At 41.6% G+C, this 18,796-nt stretch overlaps 1 protein-coding gene across 1 annotated transcript in view; it reads right to left on the reverse strand.

The window, feature by feature from the left end:
• The window catches only part of LOC102107683 (ubiquitin-conjugating enzyme E2 R2), a 51,249-nt gene that overhangs the window by 7,375 nt on the left and 25,078 nt on the right, over positions 1-18,796 (reverse strand). Inside the window, exons 2-3 of the mRNA XM_005530388.3 lie at positions 3,753-3,839; positions 370-467 (exon numbers count right to left, since the gene is read on the reverse strand). Coding sequence (XP_005530445.1) covers positions 370-467; positions 3,753-3,839 — 185 coding nt within the window. The remainder of the gene's footprint in view (positions 1-369; positions 468-3,752; positions 3,840-18,796) is intronic.

Below are 18,796 nucleotides of genomic sequence, written 5' to 3' on the forward strand. Positions count from 1 at the left end.
TCCCCTGTCCTGCTGGGAAGGGAGTAATGGAGCACTTTGGTGGGCACTGGGAACCCATTACAAATACTTTTCCACTAGTGGTACTTTGAAGAAGAGAACAGTGACTGAGAAAGGCTTCAATAATTGAGATAATTTGCCTTCAGATATGAAACCCTGTGAATAGGACAGAAGGCTCTGCACTGTCAGCCCAGTATGAGGACACAGAAGCCCAGTATGCTCAGACAGACTGGCAAGTCTGGTTCCCACTTGATTCAAGTCCTAAATCCCACACAAACAAACTCCCTCCCAAACCTCTCCTCACATAGGCCCTAGCTCTTGTAGAGATGGCAGGCCTTAGGTGTCACCACTCCACAACGTATTCACAGTTACCTGACATTTTGGGTAGGGTTCCACCTTTCTGATGGCAGCTCTCCACTTTGTGGGTCATCTACAGGTGGGTGAAGAATTGAAATACATACATCTCCATTCTGCAAGACAGAAAAAAGCACTGAGAATAGCTTGGCTGGAGGCTGAGGCCTGCTGACTCATATCCACCATTCTGGCTGTCTTCTGATCAGTTTAATCTTGTTGATATGAACACCCAAGTGCCAATAAACACCAACAAGGGCTGGAAATGGTTCTGAAATCTTGGATCTGCTTTATATACAAGAGTTAGCCTGGCAAAAAGCCCAATATAAATTCTAGAGGTTTAAAGAATGTACTGAAGTAAGCAAAAATAGTAATAATGTAACATAAAACTAAAACTAAATAAAACCAGATAGCAAGTACTACTGTCACAGTGACACAAGCTTTAATCACAGGAAACACAAAGCAGGGTTAAAGAAAATTTGTGTTCCCATTGGTAGCTTGAGGAAAATTGATAGCTACAGGAAATTTTTTAATTGAAGGGTTTAATCACCATCTACTATCTCAGGTATGAAAACATTAGATCTCACAGGACACAAGGGTGTTGAACAGATGGTGAGGGGCAGGCTTACACAGCTCCCCTAGGACACAGCTGTTCAAAATACCAGACAAAAAAGCAGGAGATGCTCTCCAAAAGTTTCACTGAAAATCCCTTCCAGCATGCAACAGGAAGAATATTCTGGGAGCATATGGAAGCCATACAGCCACATAATCCTCAATATGTGCTCTACTCACCAGTGTTATGGCCTGAATATAGATTTAAAGCTCCATAGTGCCTATTTAAGAAAGGTGTCAACCCAATTCTCCATCAGCAACAACACTGTGACACAACTGCTGTGTACAAGAGTGGGAGCAGTATCCACTCCAGCTGATATTCTCTGCTGAGGCAGACTCCAGGGACTCACATGGTACCAATGCCTTACTGCAGGACAAGGTGAAGAAGCAGATGAGGCCTCAGGCCAGCCAGCAGATACTAGCCTCTCCAAGCCCCATGGGCTTTGCTCTCCTTTGCAGCCAGCTGTGGGGTGAATCACAAATTCCTAGAGGCATCACCACACCTTCAGTAGGCACAGCCCCAGCTGAAGGACAGCACTCATGGTGTCCCTTGTCACCCTTATCCAGAGCAAAGCCTGATGAAGGATCAGTTCTGTTCAGGACTCCAGGCTACCAGCTTTCCACACACCTGGTCCCACGTCCTTCCAACACTGCTTGAACACAGAGCAGGGCTGCTCACAGCAACAGCATCTGTGCCTTTGAGCCCAAGCCAGTGATCACAGCTACAGATAGCAGCAGCTCACCTCGGGGGGTTGTGATCTGTATTCAGATTTCAGTGGTGCACTGTTCCCGCCAGGTATGCTAATCTACCAGGCCCTTGTCACTTTGAAACAGGTTTTAGTCAAGAACACAGCAAGGCAGCACCTGGAACTGCTGAATTCCAAAGCACATATTTATGTTGCTGGAATAGTTTGCTTTAAGAAGGCAGTTTCCCTTTTATGATGCCAACAGGCTTGTGAAATCTTGGAATTTTTTTAGTATCGTTCCAAGGTGAAGTTAACTTTACTAATATTAGATTATGCTCAGTCTACTCTGCTTTTACAAATAATTTCCATTGGTTTTTCCTTTAACCTTTTTCTGGGAGAATGCAATGCTAGTGCCCCAGAGGAGGTAACTCAGCACTTGGAGAAAGTTCCTGAAGCAGTCAGGAAGAGTCTGGAAGGGCAAAGGTATAATGGGGCCTGATGAGGTCAACACAAGGTTTTTAGGGATCAGGACAGTCAGGGGCCAAGCCTTTCCCTACATGAATTTTTGAATGACCGGCAAGGAGAATGGGGTATTCACCTGCCACTGAGAAATATCCTACACTTCTATCAGGACTGAGAACTGTTATGTCATAAAAATAAAGAACAAGTGAATGCAGTTTTATCAAAGTTCAATTAGATGACCCAAATAAACAGAGATGGGAAAACACACACTGCTCAAGTCTCACTGCTCAGAATTGGAATGTCAGCCTCAGCCTCTCCATCTGGTCCCAGCAGCAGATTCTGTAAACTGCTACTTTCTTTCATCTTCCTTGCACTTTGTCCCCCATCCTATTGAAAAAACCTCAAATCTCAAATGTTCTGCTGAGATAGTCTCAGTTTCATCTGGAGTTATTCCAGTGCCTCATCTTCATTGCTTAAATGTTGTTTCCAAAACAGCCTGCAAGCTGCTTCAGATTCCCTCAGCTACAAGAAATACTGCTATGAACACAAAACACAAGGTTGAGAGTTTGTGTACTTCAAGAGCAAACCCAAAATACACCTGTCGGGTTTTGGGTTAGTTCCTCCTGCTGCCTTCAGTTGTTTCTAGTCAACTTTTCATTTTTCTCATTAGGACTGGGAGAGGTCCTTTCCCAGGCTTGTTTTTGTATATTTCATTTTGGTAACGATTTGCCACTCACCTCCTGCATGAGGGTTTCCAGATTCAGAATCAATACCCACAGTACAGGTCTGCAATTATATGAGGATTTCAAAGTTGTCTTTATTTATAGATCAAAATTCCATGTAACTGAAATAGAGCCTTAAGGAGAAACACCATCCTTGGCTACAGGAAAGATCCTCTGCCAGATACAAAATCCACATTAGAAAACTGTCAGATAACTGGTTTGAGGATATCCCTGGACTTAGGGCAATCCTCTGGATCAGTAAATAATTAAAGCCGGTTACTATTCTGTTCTGCACTGAAGTTTGGCACAGTTTCTAGCCATTTATTACTAAGCCATCAGTGCAGTTCTCATCACAATATTTGAAGAACACCCATTCCAAGCTGGGCATTCAGCAGCAATAACTTATCAGAAAGGGCTTTCCAAGCCCAAACCATCAACTGAAGCATTTGCTCACAGGATTGATGAGAATGACATTCCTGTTTTCAGGTGGGTTCAAAGGAAGCCTGCAGAACCTCTCATTAGAAAACCTCTGATAAAGTGAGAGACCTGCACCAACAGGAACATTTTCAAGTCCTTTAGCTCCCAAAACTATAGAACCAGTGCTCCTTAGCAGGTTGACATTCTTCTAGAATACCTGAAAGTTCAGCTAGGATTTGGCTGACCTCCAGTAAAAGTCAAGTTTTGAACCAAATATGCCTTCAGACTTCAAATACAGCCCTATGGAACTGGGTGATATTGAACCAATTGCTTCTACTTAGAATTATTCATCTTCTGGACCTGCTGTCTAGTTCTATTGTGATCCAACTGCTGACAGTCCATAGCCTTGACTACCCTCTGAAAATAACCCATACACATACTGAGTTTAAGGAAGCAGAAAGTTCTCTCATACACCATAGAAAAAGTTATTTACAAAACACCTTACCTCGTAAATGTTGGGGTGCCACATTTTGGTCAGGAATCTGAAGGTAGGTGGTGAATATGGATAGTCAATAGGAAATTTAATGTGAGCCTGAAAAAAAGCAGAATATGTTAGCTATGAAACAGAACAAAAAAGACCAACAAGCAAGAGCTACAGTGAAAAGATAGGGGAAAACATTCATTAAGGCTACAAAATTGCTCATTTTATAAACCAGTTCCCAAGTGGCCCCACAGAATAACTCTATGCAACTTCATACGAGCAAAACACTAACTGAACAAGAGAAATCGAAACACCTAGGCTGGTAATGCTCAGAAAACAAGCCAAAACTCATTTACCATGTCCTAATTCAAGAAGCACTATTCAACAGCTGCTGTTAAAACAAGACAATATATACTGGAAAAGTTTTAACTCAAGAGAGCATTGCTCATTTTTGAGTTCAAAAGCAGACTAAAAAAATGTTTACTAAGCTGAATAGACCTGTTTTGTATTTGCCTGTACAAATATTTAAAATTTGTATTTTATGTATTTGTATGTACAAATATTTAAAACTTTTCCTGTGATGAAAAAAAAAAGTTACGTAACTTGCTCTAGTTATTTTGCCTTCCTTTGAAAGTTAAGCTGCTCTGTCCACCTGTGTTTCTAATACTATATTTTGCCACCACAGCCTTTTGTTGAAGTCTCAAAATCATCCATGTCTGTTTAATATATCAGTGCACCTTGACAAATATTGATGGGCAGTGACAGCAAACGTCTTGCAGTGGTCAACAACCATCCGTGGGGCACAACTTCAAGTCGAGTCGGTTGTGGGAAGGCTGCAGAGATCCTAGCACTGGAATTTAACTTCTCTGTGTTGTCCTGCTGTACAGCAGCAGTCTGAATATGGACTGATCAAGTGTCCAAAATACTTCTCTATGGAAGGTGGACTTGCACGCTGCTTGCTGTGCTGTGGAGCACAAACCCTTTCCTTGGAACTGCTCAACTCACCAAAAAGTCCTATTGCAAGCCCAGCAAGGGATGTCCAGAGAAGCATCTCCTGGTCCCTCAAACACAGCCAGGCTCATTTGCAACAGAGAATGCAAAAAGAGATCCCAAAAGGAACATTCATATTTATTCTGGTTTGAGACAAATTTAGGAGGAAATCTAGTCATCCTAGGACAACATGGTAAGAGCAGAATTCCAGGTCACTCTCTTCCACTTAAGTACCTAACCATGCCACTTGTTCAAGAAGAGAAACTTTGGAAAGTTCTGTTCCATAGTACACAGAAGCAGACAACCAAACAAATGGATTACAGAACTGTTAAGTACCTGCCTACAGTATCAGCACACACCTTTGCCTTACAACCCAAATTTTATGGGATCAGAGTGCCAGGTAGTCAAGAAGAGAAGGTTTTATATTCACCTTTATGAAAGAAATTCACCAGCTCACATGTCCTTATGGTCTCTAGATGCCAACTCATGAATGTATGTGGGTATGTTACAGCAGCACTGAGTCCTCACCCTGCAGTCATTTGTCACAGAACACTGACAGCCAAGAGATTTATGATCCACTTAAACAATCCCATAGTTTAAGGCCAGTTGTATGAATGGCATTGCTCCAAGAGCAGTGAGTGATTGGCTCTTGTCACCACACACTGCTGCAGCAAGGACATGCCTGGGTCACAGCATTCCAACCTGCACTGTGATCGGAGCAGACATCTACCCAGTGCAGGACATAATCACTCCAACTCAAGTGCTTGCATCATATAGCTACAGACTCCTCCAGACACTGGGGTTTTCCCAGGAAAGCCCATTCCTCTGCTTACACACAGTTTTGTGAGATGTAAGACATAAAACAGCAAAAGGACCCAGATTAAAAATGCAAGAGACAACAAAATTCAGTGCTGAGCTACCAACAAGATGCCTTAGCAAAATCTGTCTTCTACACAGCCACAGCTTCCAGGTGACCAAACCAAAAAACATTATGCCAGTAGACTACCAGCACTGCCATGCTTATAACGCATATAGATGCTCGAGGAGTGCAGGTTTCATTCCTCCCAGTAAAACCGTTTTCATTCAAATTGTCTAATCCTGAAGGGTTTGTCTCAACAAGGCCACTCCAGAAGCTGAGCCTGAGGCACCAGTATGTGTCTGTATGTGACGCAGACTCCTGCAGAAGCTATACATCCTGAAAGACTGTTCCAAATTTCTAAATCCTGTTGACAAATGGTGTTCTTTATTAGAAAAGGAGTAGCTGCCTACAATAACTATCACTATGGAATGCAGAGTTGTGTCACATGAAGGATTCTCTTGAGCTCTAGGAACAGAAAAGGCAACCAGAGAAATAAAGAGACATCTTTCTTTCCCCCACACAGGCAGCTAAGAACCTAGCTTCCCTGTAATCCATCATATATTTAGAGAAAGCAGTCACATTACAGGGTGATCAGCAATTTCTGACTAGTCTGTAGCTCTTTAGCACATTGAGATTCTGTACTGGAACATAAAGCATCAGTGAGGCTTCTTTACAAACGTGATTTCAGAGTGAAAAGCCTCCAAAACAGAAAACCTCAAATTACAGGCAGGGATTTTTCCCAAACAAAAAGAGCACCACTGTCAGGTCCCCATGGTGAGATCATCCAGAATTTGAAAGTGAAACCAAACACTTTTCCAGGCCATTACAAACAGGTCTGAGAGAATTACCTCATCTCTTCTGCAAGAGAAACCAAGAAGAAAGTTACGTAAGCCTACTCTGCTCTCACTGAATGCTATTTGAGTTTCTGTGTGGGTTAAGCAAGCCAAGAACTTCCAAGACAAGCTGCAAGACTGCTTGCACAGATGCAGCAACAGCCACAATTTTTTTCCCCACTGGAAGCCTACTTCTAAACACGTTAAAAAAAAAACCAAAAAGGACCAAATTAAGCAATAAACCTAATTTTAAATAGGGTTCACAGAATAGTTTTCCCCTACAGTTTCACTGATATAAGGCAAAAAAATCTGTTAAACTTAGCCAGGCTGCTAGGTACTAGAGAGTGGCAGAGTTTTCAGGGAGCTTGTTGTTAGCTCAACAACAAGCCACACGAACTAATTTAGGAGGACTAAAGATGCAGCTCAGTTCCCCCCTGCAAGTTCCAAACAGTTACTGCATTCACCATGTGCCTGACTCCTCAAACTGAGCTTAAACAGAACAAAAACAATCCTATTTTGTTGCTGATTTTAGCCAGCTTCGTGTCATGGCTCCTTGACATCACTGAACATACTCGGTATCGAGGAAGGTAAAGACCAGTCAGTAATCAACCCTTTTCTCCCTTCCCCAGTTTGTAACTAGTCATGGTTATAGTCCCTAGAAGAATAAACTCTTCTACATAGTCCAGCCTGGGAGAAGATACAGCCCTTTTCAGACTTTACTCCCACGAGAACTTCAACTTCCAAATTACACCATAGCAGATATTTCAAGAATATTGCTACCAGCATAGTCACTTAGTTTCCTATTTTATTGCTCCCCTGCATCTTCAACAGAGACTGCATTTCAGCTTTGTTAATTTTCTTTAAGTTGGATAAGACAAATGCACAAGTTCTGTTATATATGCCCTGTTATATATGCCAGAAAAATACACGGTCTCACTAGATCTTATGTGACTGAAAATAATAACCTATTGTTTCTGTCAACCACTGAATTATTCACTGATTCAGTCACTATGAATAACTATTACAGCAACTTTGTTTCTTGAGATCTTGCCACACGCTTGACTCAACATTTATACTTGGGTCACAACTACTCCAAGCACTCCAGGCTTGGGGCACAGAGGCTGGAAAGCTTCCTGGCAGGAAAGGACCTAGGGGACCTGGTTGACAGTGGTTGAACATAAGCAAGCATGTGCCCAGGTGGCCAAGAGCATCCTGGTCTGGATCAACAACAGTGTGGCCAGTGGGACTAACACAGGCAGGACTCCCTCCTAGCCTCAGTTCTTGCTCCAGCCTAGCTGTAAATGACACTTCAGGAGACAGACACTAATTTTATACACCCATCTCAAGCCGACAAAACTGAGACCCCTGATTATTAGGCAGAAAGGGAAGGAATGTTCAATCCCTCCTACCTGCCCAGTGCAGCTAGGCCATGGGGGGAGTGCACACATTTCCTGGAAAGCCACCAGGATCACAACTGATCAGATTTGAGAATAATTTGGAACACTAGCAGCTTTTATAGTGGCCATCAGAAATTGCAGCTGCTTGGTGTTCCTGTAAGTGCCATTTAGAGACTATTTTTATTTTAAAATATCACAAGCTTAATGCCAGCCCCTCTAAAACTCCACATTAGTGACGGTAAGGACCTTTAACAAATTCTATTTAAGATCAGATACAAAGGAAGAGGTTTGAGTTTTTAAACTATTTTGCTGTTATTTGTAATTACCTGCTACAGCAAATCCAGATAAGCTCCTATTGACTTTGTGCTAGTACCACCGAGGTTTCTTAGAGATCACCCACCTGCCCTGGCAGACTCACAGACAGCACAAGGACTCCTCACCTTCCTTCTTAAGGGGCACAACCAGGCTTCCCCACTGTGCTCCTGCTGACTGCTCCACACACTGAACATGCAAGAAAGGTGGGAACAGGAACTACAGGCCCCTACCAGCTGAAGTGTTTGTATCTAATCCCACAAAATGCCCTTTTCTTGCTTCTGGTGCATCATGCATTTATACCATTCATTTAACGGAATCTCCTCCTCCACATTAAGCCTGGATTAGTGCATGCAGGATTAAACTCTATGTGCTGGAAAGCATGTTCAGTAGAGGTCAGCAGTCAGTAACAGCAGCCAGTTTCTCACAGCAGTGAGATTTAAAGCACCTCAGTATCATCCAGCTCACAACATGTAAAACCACATTACAGCCAGTCCCACTGCACTGACAACTACCTGGTGAGGTAAAAATGAATGTAGGGCAAACACTGCTATTTTACCTCCATTTATGATTTATGATTTATGACCTAAGTAATTTCTTGTGGCAGAGCTAGGTGCTAGCCTGGTACTTTAAACCCAGTTACTGCTTCATTTCCCAGCAGCACTATATCAGTGTTTATCGACATATGTTATGCTTTCAGAGAATAGGAGCACATCTCTGATCCAAGATAAGTGACCAGGTCACTGAAGTCTTGTGCTTGGTGCTGTAGTGGCCATATGAACAATAGCAGCGGAAAACCCTATATCCCTCATTACCTGCACTTGTTTCATAAGGAATTTAAATCACAGAGATCTCAATGTGAAGAATGAACTAGATCTCTTGAGAAGGACATGAAGCATCTAAACAAAAAATAAAACAGAGCCAAAATTCAGCACAGCAATGGTGAGTCAAGAAGTAAGGCTAGCTTACACAATCAAGAGACTGGTTTGACAGGCACCAGCCCATTCTTGTTTCACACTAAATCATATCTTGCGCACATCTCCTAATTCAGTTATCTGGGACACTACTAAATCTGTTGTTTTCAATGGAAGGCTTCCTCTGGTACAAACTAGATTTCCTCTTACCAGAACTTCTAACAGTAAGGTGTTATTAAATATTTATCTTTAATATAGTATCTGCAATGTTCATGAAGTTGAGATTGTTGGCAAGTCATGCAACCCAGACCAAAGCAGGTAAAGGGAGAATTACAAGAGCACCCACCTACATTCACAGCTAAGCTAACAACTGCCAGGTCCACTTCCACTGCTTTGATTGTCAGTTTGACTTTTCATGATGATATAGAAAGTGCTATCATTTCAACAAGTGCAGGAGATACAACATTCTGCAAGAGATACTGAGTTGGAAACAGTGAAACTGAAACAACAAAATACTTATTCTTTAACCTGCCAATTTTCAGCCAGCTTTTGCTCTTCTCTGCTATCTCATCACTGAAAAGGCCACTACCAGCAGCTATGTAAGACACATCACCAAACAGAATTACTTGATCCTCTTTCACAGGGCAAGCTGTTGGTTCAACAGCTTCACTGAGCTTTGACACAGAGGCTAAACAATAAAGCAATTTCAGTTTCCCATGAGAGAAAGCTGATGTCATATTAAGGTTTATGCATTTTCCCAGGAATTCCCATGCTGAAATATTAGGAGATTCCACCCTCAATTTAAACACTTCACTCCAGGATCAGGCCTGATTTTAGGAGAGAAAAAGATTAAGATGGAATACATTAGAGACTGTGACAGGCCAGATGTTAGGAGGTTTCTGCCATGGCTGGAGGCTTTGTGTAGAGATTTGTGCTCTTGGATCTGACATTTTCAGGGTGCCCATAGACTGTACACAGGCTTGAAATCAGGGTCACTGTGTGTGTGCTATGTAGAGAGGCTGTTCTGTGTGACTATTTCCCAGGCAGAAACAGATGACTCAGTTCTTTATATCTGTACAAACACACCGACTTCCCCATTTAGACAGAATAGGAAGAATAACTCCAAATGTGTGAAACTTAAGTTTCCCTGTGCAGCCTGATATTTACTGAAGAAGCCAGAGATACTTGGGGATACCACATCTAAAGTTCAAACCAAATCACGCATCTCCTCTTACGTCTTTGCTTCAGAGTGGAAGCTGGGACTTGAAATACCATATTGCACATATAACTGAGCATATTGGTACTTGAACTGGTAAAGCTCTCACATGAGCATAACTATTCTAGAAACAGTTTCTGTCTGCCTCAGATAATGCAATTTCCCATCTCTTTCTATTTGTAAAAAACATAGTTTTTCTGGAGCACTGGTGGGAATTTTTGAGACTGCTTATTCAAAGTATCATGGTACATTATTGGCATCTCTGGCATCGTGTGGAAGTCCTGCAACTACATACATAGAAGGTTGTCATTTTGGGCACCTCTCTCTACTTGCTAGGCTTCAGGGTCCAGAAGACTGTCTTTTAGTAAGAACTGAATTAGCCTATGACATCTTCAGTATTTTGTTCAATCTCAGTTTGGAATTTAACTTTACTGGGTAAGTAATTAATATTTTCTTGAAGCAGATTTACACAGGCACACCTACGGAATGGTTGACTGTGAGACAGCATGATATACTTCATTGTTATCCTGGTAATTTATCAGTGGGATTGATTGACAGTGGGGTTAAGGGCACGCTCAGCAAGTTTACTGGTGACACTGAGCTCTGTAGTGCAGTCACACTCTGGAAGGAAGGGATGCCATCCAGCAAGACCTGGACAGGCTGGAGAGGTGGGACTGTGCAAACCTCATGAAGTTCAACAAAGCAAAATGTGAGGTCCTACACTGGATTGTGGCACACCCACAAAGAAGTGGGAGATTGAAAGAGAAGGCCTGGAGGTGATGGTTGATGAGTAACTCTGTGTGAACTGGCAGGGAGCACTCGCAGCCCAGAAATCCAAATATGTCCTGGGACAAATCCAGAGCAGTGCGGCCAACAGGTGGTCATTCTTCCCTCTACTCTTGTGGCATCCCTCTTGGACTACTGCATACAGTTCTGGTGCCCCCAGCATAGAGGAGGACATGGAAGTGTTGAAGCAAATCCAGAGGAGGCCACAAAGTTGCTGAGAGAACTGGGGCACCTCCCCTATGAAGACAGACTGAGAAAGTTGGGGCTGTTCAGCCTGGCAAAGAGAAGGTTGTGTGGAAACCCCATAGGAACCCTCCAGTATTCGAAGAGGCCTATGCTGAAGGTGGAGAGGGACTCATCATCAGGAACTGCAGATGGGACAATGAGTAATGGGCACAAACTGAAAGAGGGAAAATTTAGGTTGGCTATTAGGAGCAGATTCCTTACTGTGATGGTGGTGAGATACTGGCACAGGCTGCCCAGAGAAGCTGCAGATGCCCCATTCCTGCAAGTGCTCAAGGCAAGGCTGGATAAGGTTTTGAGCAACCTGGTCTGGTGGGAGGTGTCCCTGCCCACAGCAGGAGGGTTGGGACTGGATGATCTTTAAGGTCCCTCCCAAACTCTTAGGTTCTGTGATTAACTGGTGTCAAAACACATCCCAATTTTCAATAACATCGGACAGAGTCTGTGAACTCACCTATTCATTCCAACATTTGCAACTTTACCAAAAAACAGTAGATTGTTTTGTTGCTCTGTGAAGCAAGACATTTGTATCTGCTGAGTGAAGAGATGTCCAAGCTAGCTCAATGTGAGAACACCCTTTCCTTCAGCCCGTTTTTACTATTTTTAGCCAATTATTTAAACAAGTACCATTCATGAGTCAGTGAATGACTAATTGCCTTGATTCTCTTCCTATGCAAGCCAGGCTGGATGCAAGAGGAAAGCTCTCCTCAAGGGACAGCCCATCTCATGTTTTGCTGAAAACACAGGGCAGGTCTTGATGCAGTCACCTCTTTCATAAGCAGCAAGGGGAAAGACATATTTATAGCATTTTAAGTGTAAACCCTAGCACTGTGCTGCAGTGTTACACAACTTTGCTTTTCCCAGCATGGCAGGCAGCAGCTCTCTGACGAGATTTCTTGAGGTGGCATACCAGCAGCCTCTCTTTAAATAAAGGACACAGGCTTCTGGAAGGTGAATGACAGTGCTCAGGAACTGCAGTTGAAATCTTATCTATGCTGGCTACCATGCAGAAGCCAACTAAGCACTCGTGCAGCCTTGTCACTTGTTTTTCAGCCACTGCATTACTGATCATAAGCTCTCCTGCTTGGAGCTGGACACAGGCAGTAATCTAGGCAGACTGAGCAGTAACAATCAAGTCTGCTGGACTGTGCCACTTCTAATAGTAGTCTTCTACTATCTCCAAGCAATCAGATAAAACAGCAGCCACATCTCCTAGAGTGGAGACCCAATCAGCAACCTGTTAATCTAGCATAGCCCCATCCAGAGTACAATCCATCTGAAAAGTGTCTTTGAACCTGCACAAGTGATACATGTCCACTAGCTGGCCCCTGCCCAGCATCCTCCAGTTCACTGCAGAAGCCAGCATTGTGTCAGAAAGTATTTGCTAGAGAGAAGCTTTTATCTGAGACACAAAGGCAAATTTTCACATTATTGCATGATGCACTTCTCAGCTTCATTACCATGGGCTGCTCCAACCAGACCAAATATGAAGTTTTATCTTGCACAAATGCATTAGCTAAAACATCCTTGTTCCACAGCCTATTCTTTCTACAGTAACAGGTTTTGGGTGGGCTGTTTTTGCTAGTGAGGAGTCAAATTAAAGAGGCATTGGCTGGGAAATGCAAATTGGTGAATCTAAACTACTACAGAGGCATTCAACATTCTGTCGTTCTTCACCTCTTTTCACCCCTGCCTTGTGCTTCAGAGGATTTGGAGATCACAGCATTACAACCAGTATAACTTTACTATGGATATACAACAGAAAAGTACAACACTGAAGTGAAGACTAGCATTAATATTTCTACCTCTGTTCAAACTAGCTGCTATGTCAATTACTAATACAACATACAGATAAAGCCAGAAACCTCAATTTGCTGAAAAATCTCCTGAAAGAGCCAGCAAAAGGGAGCAAAGCAGGTTGAGTCATCTGCAGTGCAGCATAATTTAAGGTATCATTTATACTTCTTATAAAAGCAGAACTACTGCAGTCAAACAAGCTTGGTACAAGAATACACAGACTTGAAATTCAAGCTTGTATTTAATTAATTGGAACCATTAAGTTTGAAGAAATACCAGGTGAGAGTAGCAGTCAGAAAGAACCACTTAAGCCTACCACAGGCTAAGAGGATTAAGGTCAAGGCAAAAAATTAATGAGACAGGTGTAACATGAGAATACAGGAACAGAATTTTATCATTTAGACAAAGAAAGATGGAATGTGTAGGAAAGTTGAAGGAAAGTTGTACAATTGTGTGACTAAAAGCAATCCTTAAAGTAGCCTTCATATAATGCACTATTTCCTGCCCATACAAAGAAAGGATCTGAAGGGAAATTAGAATTAATTTAATTTTTCTTCCAGTATTTTAGCATGTCACATATATTGCTCTTGATTCAAAGTGTCATATCTGACTTAACTTTAGAAGCAATTTGTGTGACAGATCACGTATATGTGGCCTAACTGCAAAGATAAGACAAGATCTATGGTAGATCTACAGTCTGCTCTCATTTAGAACCAGAGTGCTGCTGAAAAAAAAAACCCCAAACCCAACTATGGGGAAAAAAGCAGGCCAGCCTAAGGAAAGTAACAAAATCAACTGCAATATAAGGCTCACAGCAAGAGCTCTTGCAAGAGGTGCTGCATTTATAAAGATTTGGAGGAAGAGGTGATATCGCAAGGGAAAAAAAAAAAAAAAAAAAGAGTATTTCCAGACAGAACAAATCTTCTATTGTGAGGTATCATTTTCTGCTTAGACTCTTCTGGTATCTACCTTTTTATGATTCTTGATAACTTATTTTTCAGCTCTGCTTTTCAGAGTCTTAAACATTTAGCTGGATGCTAGAGACAAAATATGACCTTCCAAAGCATTCTTATGTGTACACCAGTAGCCACATAGCAACTTCGTATGTTGAAGCCTCCTCAGAAACCAGGCATGTTGCCTTCCTGCAAAGACTAATCCAAAAGCTCCTCCACTTTCTCAATAACAGTATCATCAAATGTAATTACCTCTGACTACAGAGACCACTTATAAGAATGCACACTGTGTCTGATAGCTCAAGTACAGGGCTCCAGCACACTTCCACACTCAGAAAATGCAGCATCCATACAGTCAGTTTGGAAACTGGGTTCTCTTATTCCACTCAGAGAAAAACGATACCCACACATCTGCAAAAAAATAATACTGAGCACTAGACTTCACTGTGTATGGAATAAGCCAAGGCTACCAAACCCTAAGACTGGCAAGAATAAACAATTCATCCATATTTGTATGCTGGACAATCCCACGATGATACTCTTTCCTGTCTCATCAGATTAATTCTTGAAAACTTAAGTCTTCATGTTGTTAGGCCATTAGATGAGACACACTGCACCTGATACACTCTCTCAAATTACAGTACAGTAATAAGCATTTTGCAGCAAAAGTCAACAGTGTTTTATAAGTACAGCCCTGTCATGGAAAACCTATCCCCAGTTATACAATGAAGCCTGTGAACCATAAAATAACCTGTGCTGGTAATTAAAGCCTTATCAATGCTAGGATAAAATATGTTTGTGTTAAAAGAAAATTATTTACCCTCACTCACCATTAAATATTTTTGTGAACTGTTTTTTCTACCGATTAGCAAGTAACACAAGCTTCTAGGTGGTGGTGCTTTAAGATTCATCAGTAGTTAATAACCAGTAACTATTTCAAACAGATGTTTTGGATTCAGCCATAGCACCAAGAGAATGGCTGTATTTTGATGTAAAAAACCAATTTAAGTCACTGCTTGTAAAGAGATGTTACAGCGACAGATCCAGGCATCTGCATGCTTCTTAGAGAATAAACTGCTTCCTGCCACAGAAATGAATCCAAAGCACGACTTGGAGGAGCCTCTAGTGGTGATAAAGTAGATGTGATTATGAATTAGCAGATGCTCAAGGATAAGCTAAGAGCCTTGCTGGCATTCACGTAGCCTACAGACACACGACTCCTAGTCAAGTTATGAGCAATGGAATCTGCAAGCCACACACAAGCACTTGGGATCAAGTAGGATGATTTCAGTAGTGCTCTACCTACAAGTTTTACCTTGCCTTGATTCAATAAGGGAACCCAAGCAGCTTTCTTCTTGACCTCTTCAGCTTGTAGGCAACATTTAGTGCGTAAATTGAACAGAGGTATATCCTGACAACTTGTTTAATCTCTTTCAGACTAATATTTTTTGCAGGGAGGTAGATGCACAACATCCTGCAGCAGAGAGTTCTACAGTTTTAACTACATACTGTAGTTAAAAAAACGATTTTGTTTTGACTCACTTCATAGTTCCATTTAACGCATATTCATTCTTGAATTAGGAAAGACAGTAAACCGTCATCCTCTCTTGACTTTTTTTGGTTTAATGCACGTCTTTATAACCCCTAATTGTACCCCTCCTCAATCACTACCTCAAGAATTCTGAAAGTTTTGTAGGAGGAGCAGTGTTGGTACCAGTTTTCTCCAATAAGTAATACTGGCAGAGACAGACAGCTATTTTAAAATAAGCTGTGTCTATGCACACAGAAAGCAAGGCTGTGTAAGCCTTGCACTGCAGAAACACATCCTTTGAGCAATTTTACAGTGACATTAGAGCAGTATCTCCCACAGGTAACAACACTGGAGAGTGTTTGGTTGCTGCAAAAGGACTTTTCCAGAGCGTGAACTTTGATAATATCAACTGGAAGCAGTTCTGTTTGAACTCCATTTGGCAAGGCCAGCAGGTGTCATTAGCTGCGGCGTTTCTCCAATCTTGTGACCTGTTGCAGCCACACTGATGTGGCACATAACTGGAAAGCTGCTTTCACTCTTTCAGGAGGCCCAGTAACATTACTCTTTCTGGTAAGCATTAATACTGATGCAATACTTTCTTTAGCCTAGCACAAAAGAAAATAAAAAAACTGCATTTGGCCATTTGGCTGCATTGACTCACATACTATTTAGGTTCCAGTACAAGCCCTTAAAGAACTGGAGCATCTGGCATTAAGCACTGAACTAAATAGCCAGATTTTGTTTGTAGTTACAAGGTTCAGATTCTGAAAAAGTTAATGCTATTTCAGCACTTTGCAACAACAATTGCAGGCCAGACGCTGTCAAAGTACTTCAGAGGTTTGCTTTTTAGCAGCTGAAAGATTTGGCTGACAACCACAGGTCTCTATCTTTCCTACACTCCTTCTGATATGCAAAGTAGACTTTCCCCCATATCAAATAACTAATAGAACTGGTGCCGATTTATATTTTCCCAAATACTACCAAACTTATACAACTGTTTGCAGAGTAACTTAAAAGCCTTCTACACATGATTGGTATGATTATAGTAATTCCAATTGTCAGAGTTTGTTTTAGATGGCCTGGATATAATGAAATAAAAAGAGTACAGCCTTTGAGGTATCCTGTGCCTAGAAAATAATATATAAAATAGTAAGCAATATTTAAATTATAAATATAGGAAACTATGTTGCTATGTTAGACCTCTAGATGAAAATTATACTGCAAAATGAGTGGAAGACAAAAAGAATTTCTTTACCCTTATATTGCTTACAAAGCTATACTTTTATGAGGTTAGAGTCTTATTTCTGAACAAAATTCATTTCCAGGGGAAAAAAAAAAAGAGTTCTGCAGATGCTACTGTGGAACAAGATTACAATGATGTGCATTTACGAGCTCTGTATGTCTTGGCAGATTTGAGGGGAGATCACAGCATTGGCTGGGATGGAAGAACACCACAAGGTGACCAACAGGAGTCAACTGTTTTCCTGCAGCTGCTTTACTCTGTGCTGCTCTCAGCTGCTTTTCTCTATAGGACCAGCTACAGGATGGAAATTTTAGCCTAAGAAAAGCTTTATGCTATGAGTTTTCAGATTTAAAAGTATCTAGCCCTACAAGGGGCAATACTAGCACACAACAGTTCACAAAAAAATCCCAGGTTATGCACCCATGTAATACTACAAAGAGTTTTGAGAAACATATGGTGGGGGGGGTACCTTCACTGTAAGGGTGGTGAAGTGGCAGACAACTGCACAAACTCATTCCAAGCAGCCTGCCAGAAAAAGACTTCTACAAAGATCCTTTCGATCCTATTCTTGGATATCCAGTATTATTTACTAGAGCCGCTGCTCAGTCCCTCCTACCCCACCTTGGCCCAGTTTTTACTGCCTCTAAGGAAAAGCATTTTCAGACGAGCAAAACTGTCTCCATCAGACACTGCAACAGCAATGACCTTCAGTGGCACTGATGACAGTCTGTGGAGTAAAGTATCAAATCCAAGAGTCTTCTTTGCTATACTAAAAGGATTATGCATTTCCAGATCCAGACAATTTGCCTCCCCATCCCTCCAGTCCTGAACTGGCCCCATGAAAAAGATTATGAACTTTAGGAACAGCCCCATTGATTCCTATAAAGTAGACTAAAGTAGGATTTTGGGTGACCTGTGTAACACACACTCACAAAACCACTGCCAAGACAGACCTCAGCCATACCATCACACATTTTATGCATCAGGCACACACAAACAGCCCAACCAAGCAACACAACTGTGTAAAGATCTCTGCACATCTGACCTTTAACATTATATTTGCCTGCTCAGCTTTATGCTGTTCTATAGCCAATATTGATGGATTTGGTGCAACACAGAATACCCTGCAGATATCCAGAACTACTTGGATTTTAACTGTTTCACTGGAAGCAGAGGACTACGCCATGCGAAGTCCAACAAGCTTACTTTTTATAATGGCAAACACCTGAAACACAGTAACTGTCAGACTTTATAGTACAAAGTCGTTCCATGACATGGTAGCACTTTTTCCTATGCACCAAACCCATGGACAAGGAACATCACTAGTGCCCATTTTAATCTTCACACAAGTATTATCATATTGAATGTGTTAATTTTAATTAAAATAATCACACTGCTCTTATGAATGGGCATATGTCTTGGAGTACAATAACAAAACCAAACCTCCCAGTTTTTTTTCCTTACAAAACACTTCAGTGCACCTGAACACACCTAGAAGCAATGCTTACATATCAATATGAACATTCTACTACAAAGATGCTTTGCAGTAACAGCAGAGCTCTCCTCCCCTGCACAGCAACACTAAGCAATCACACAATGATGAGAGAATCCCTTTTAAATCCCACTTTGCACCCACTTATCAGAACAGTCATGAATACCTACTCTAATAGGACTATTTTTACAGCTTTTTAGAAACATAATTATCACCTTTGGCATCAATTAGGTCAGCAGAAGTTGGTGCTTTCTGAAACCTGCTGGAGAAGGAGATAGCACATTTATCACCGTCATGTGTATTTAAGAGAGGAAATCAAAGCCATTACTATCCCAGGAAGTAGCAGAACTCACATATAGTATTTACAACATCAATTATTTATGTTTTCGTTTCAACTCCAATTTAGAAACAGAGAAAGTGAAAAAAAGTTCTCAACGAGGATCCTAAGCAGGGTACCTTTAGCTGCTTATTTCTTCATGCTCAGTCTCATCCCTTCTCAACC

The sequence above is a fragment of the Pseudopodoces humilis genome, chromosome 4 (genome assembly GCF_049639895.1).
Source record: "Pseudopodoces humilis isolate 2021_Gansu_Grassland_sample_001 chromosome 4, ASM4963989v1, whole genome shotgun sequence".
NCBI lineage: Eukaryota > Metazoa > Chordata > Aves > Passeriformes > Paridae > Pseudopodoces > Pseudopodoces humilis.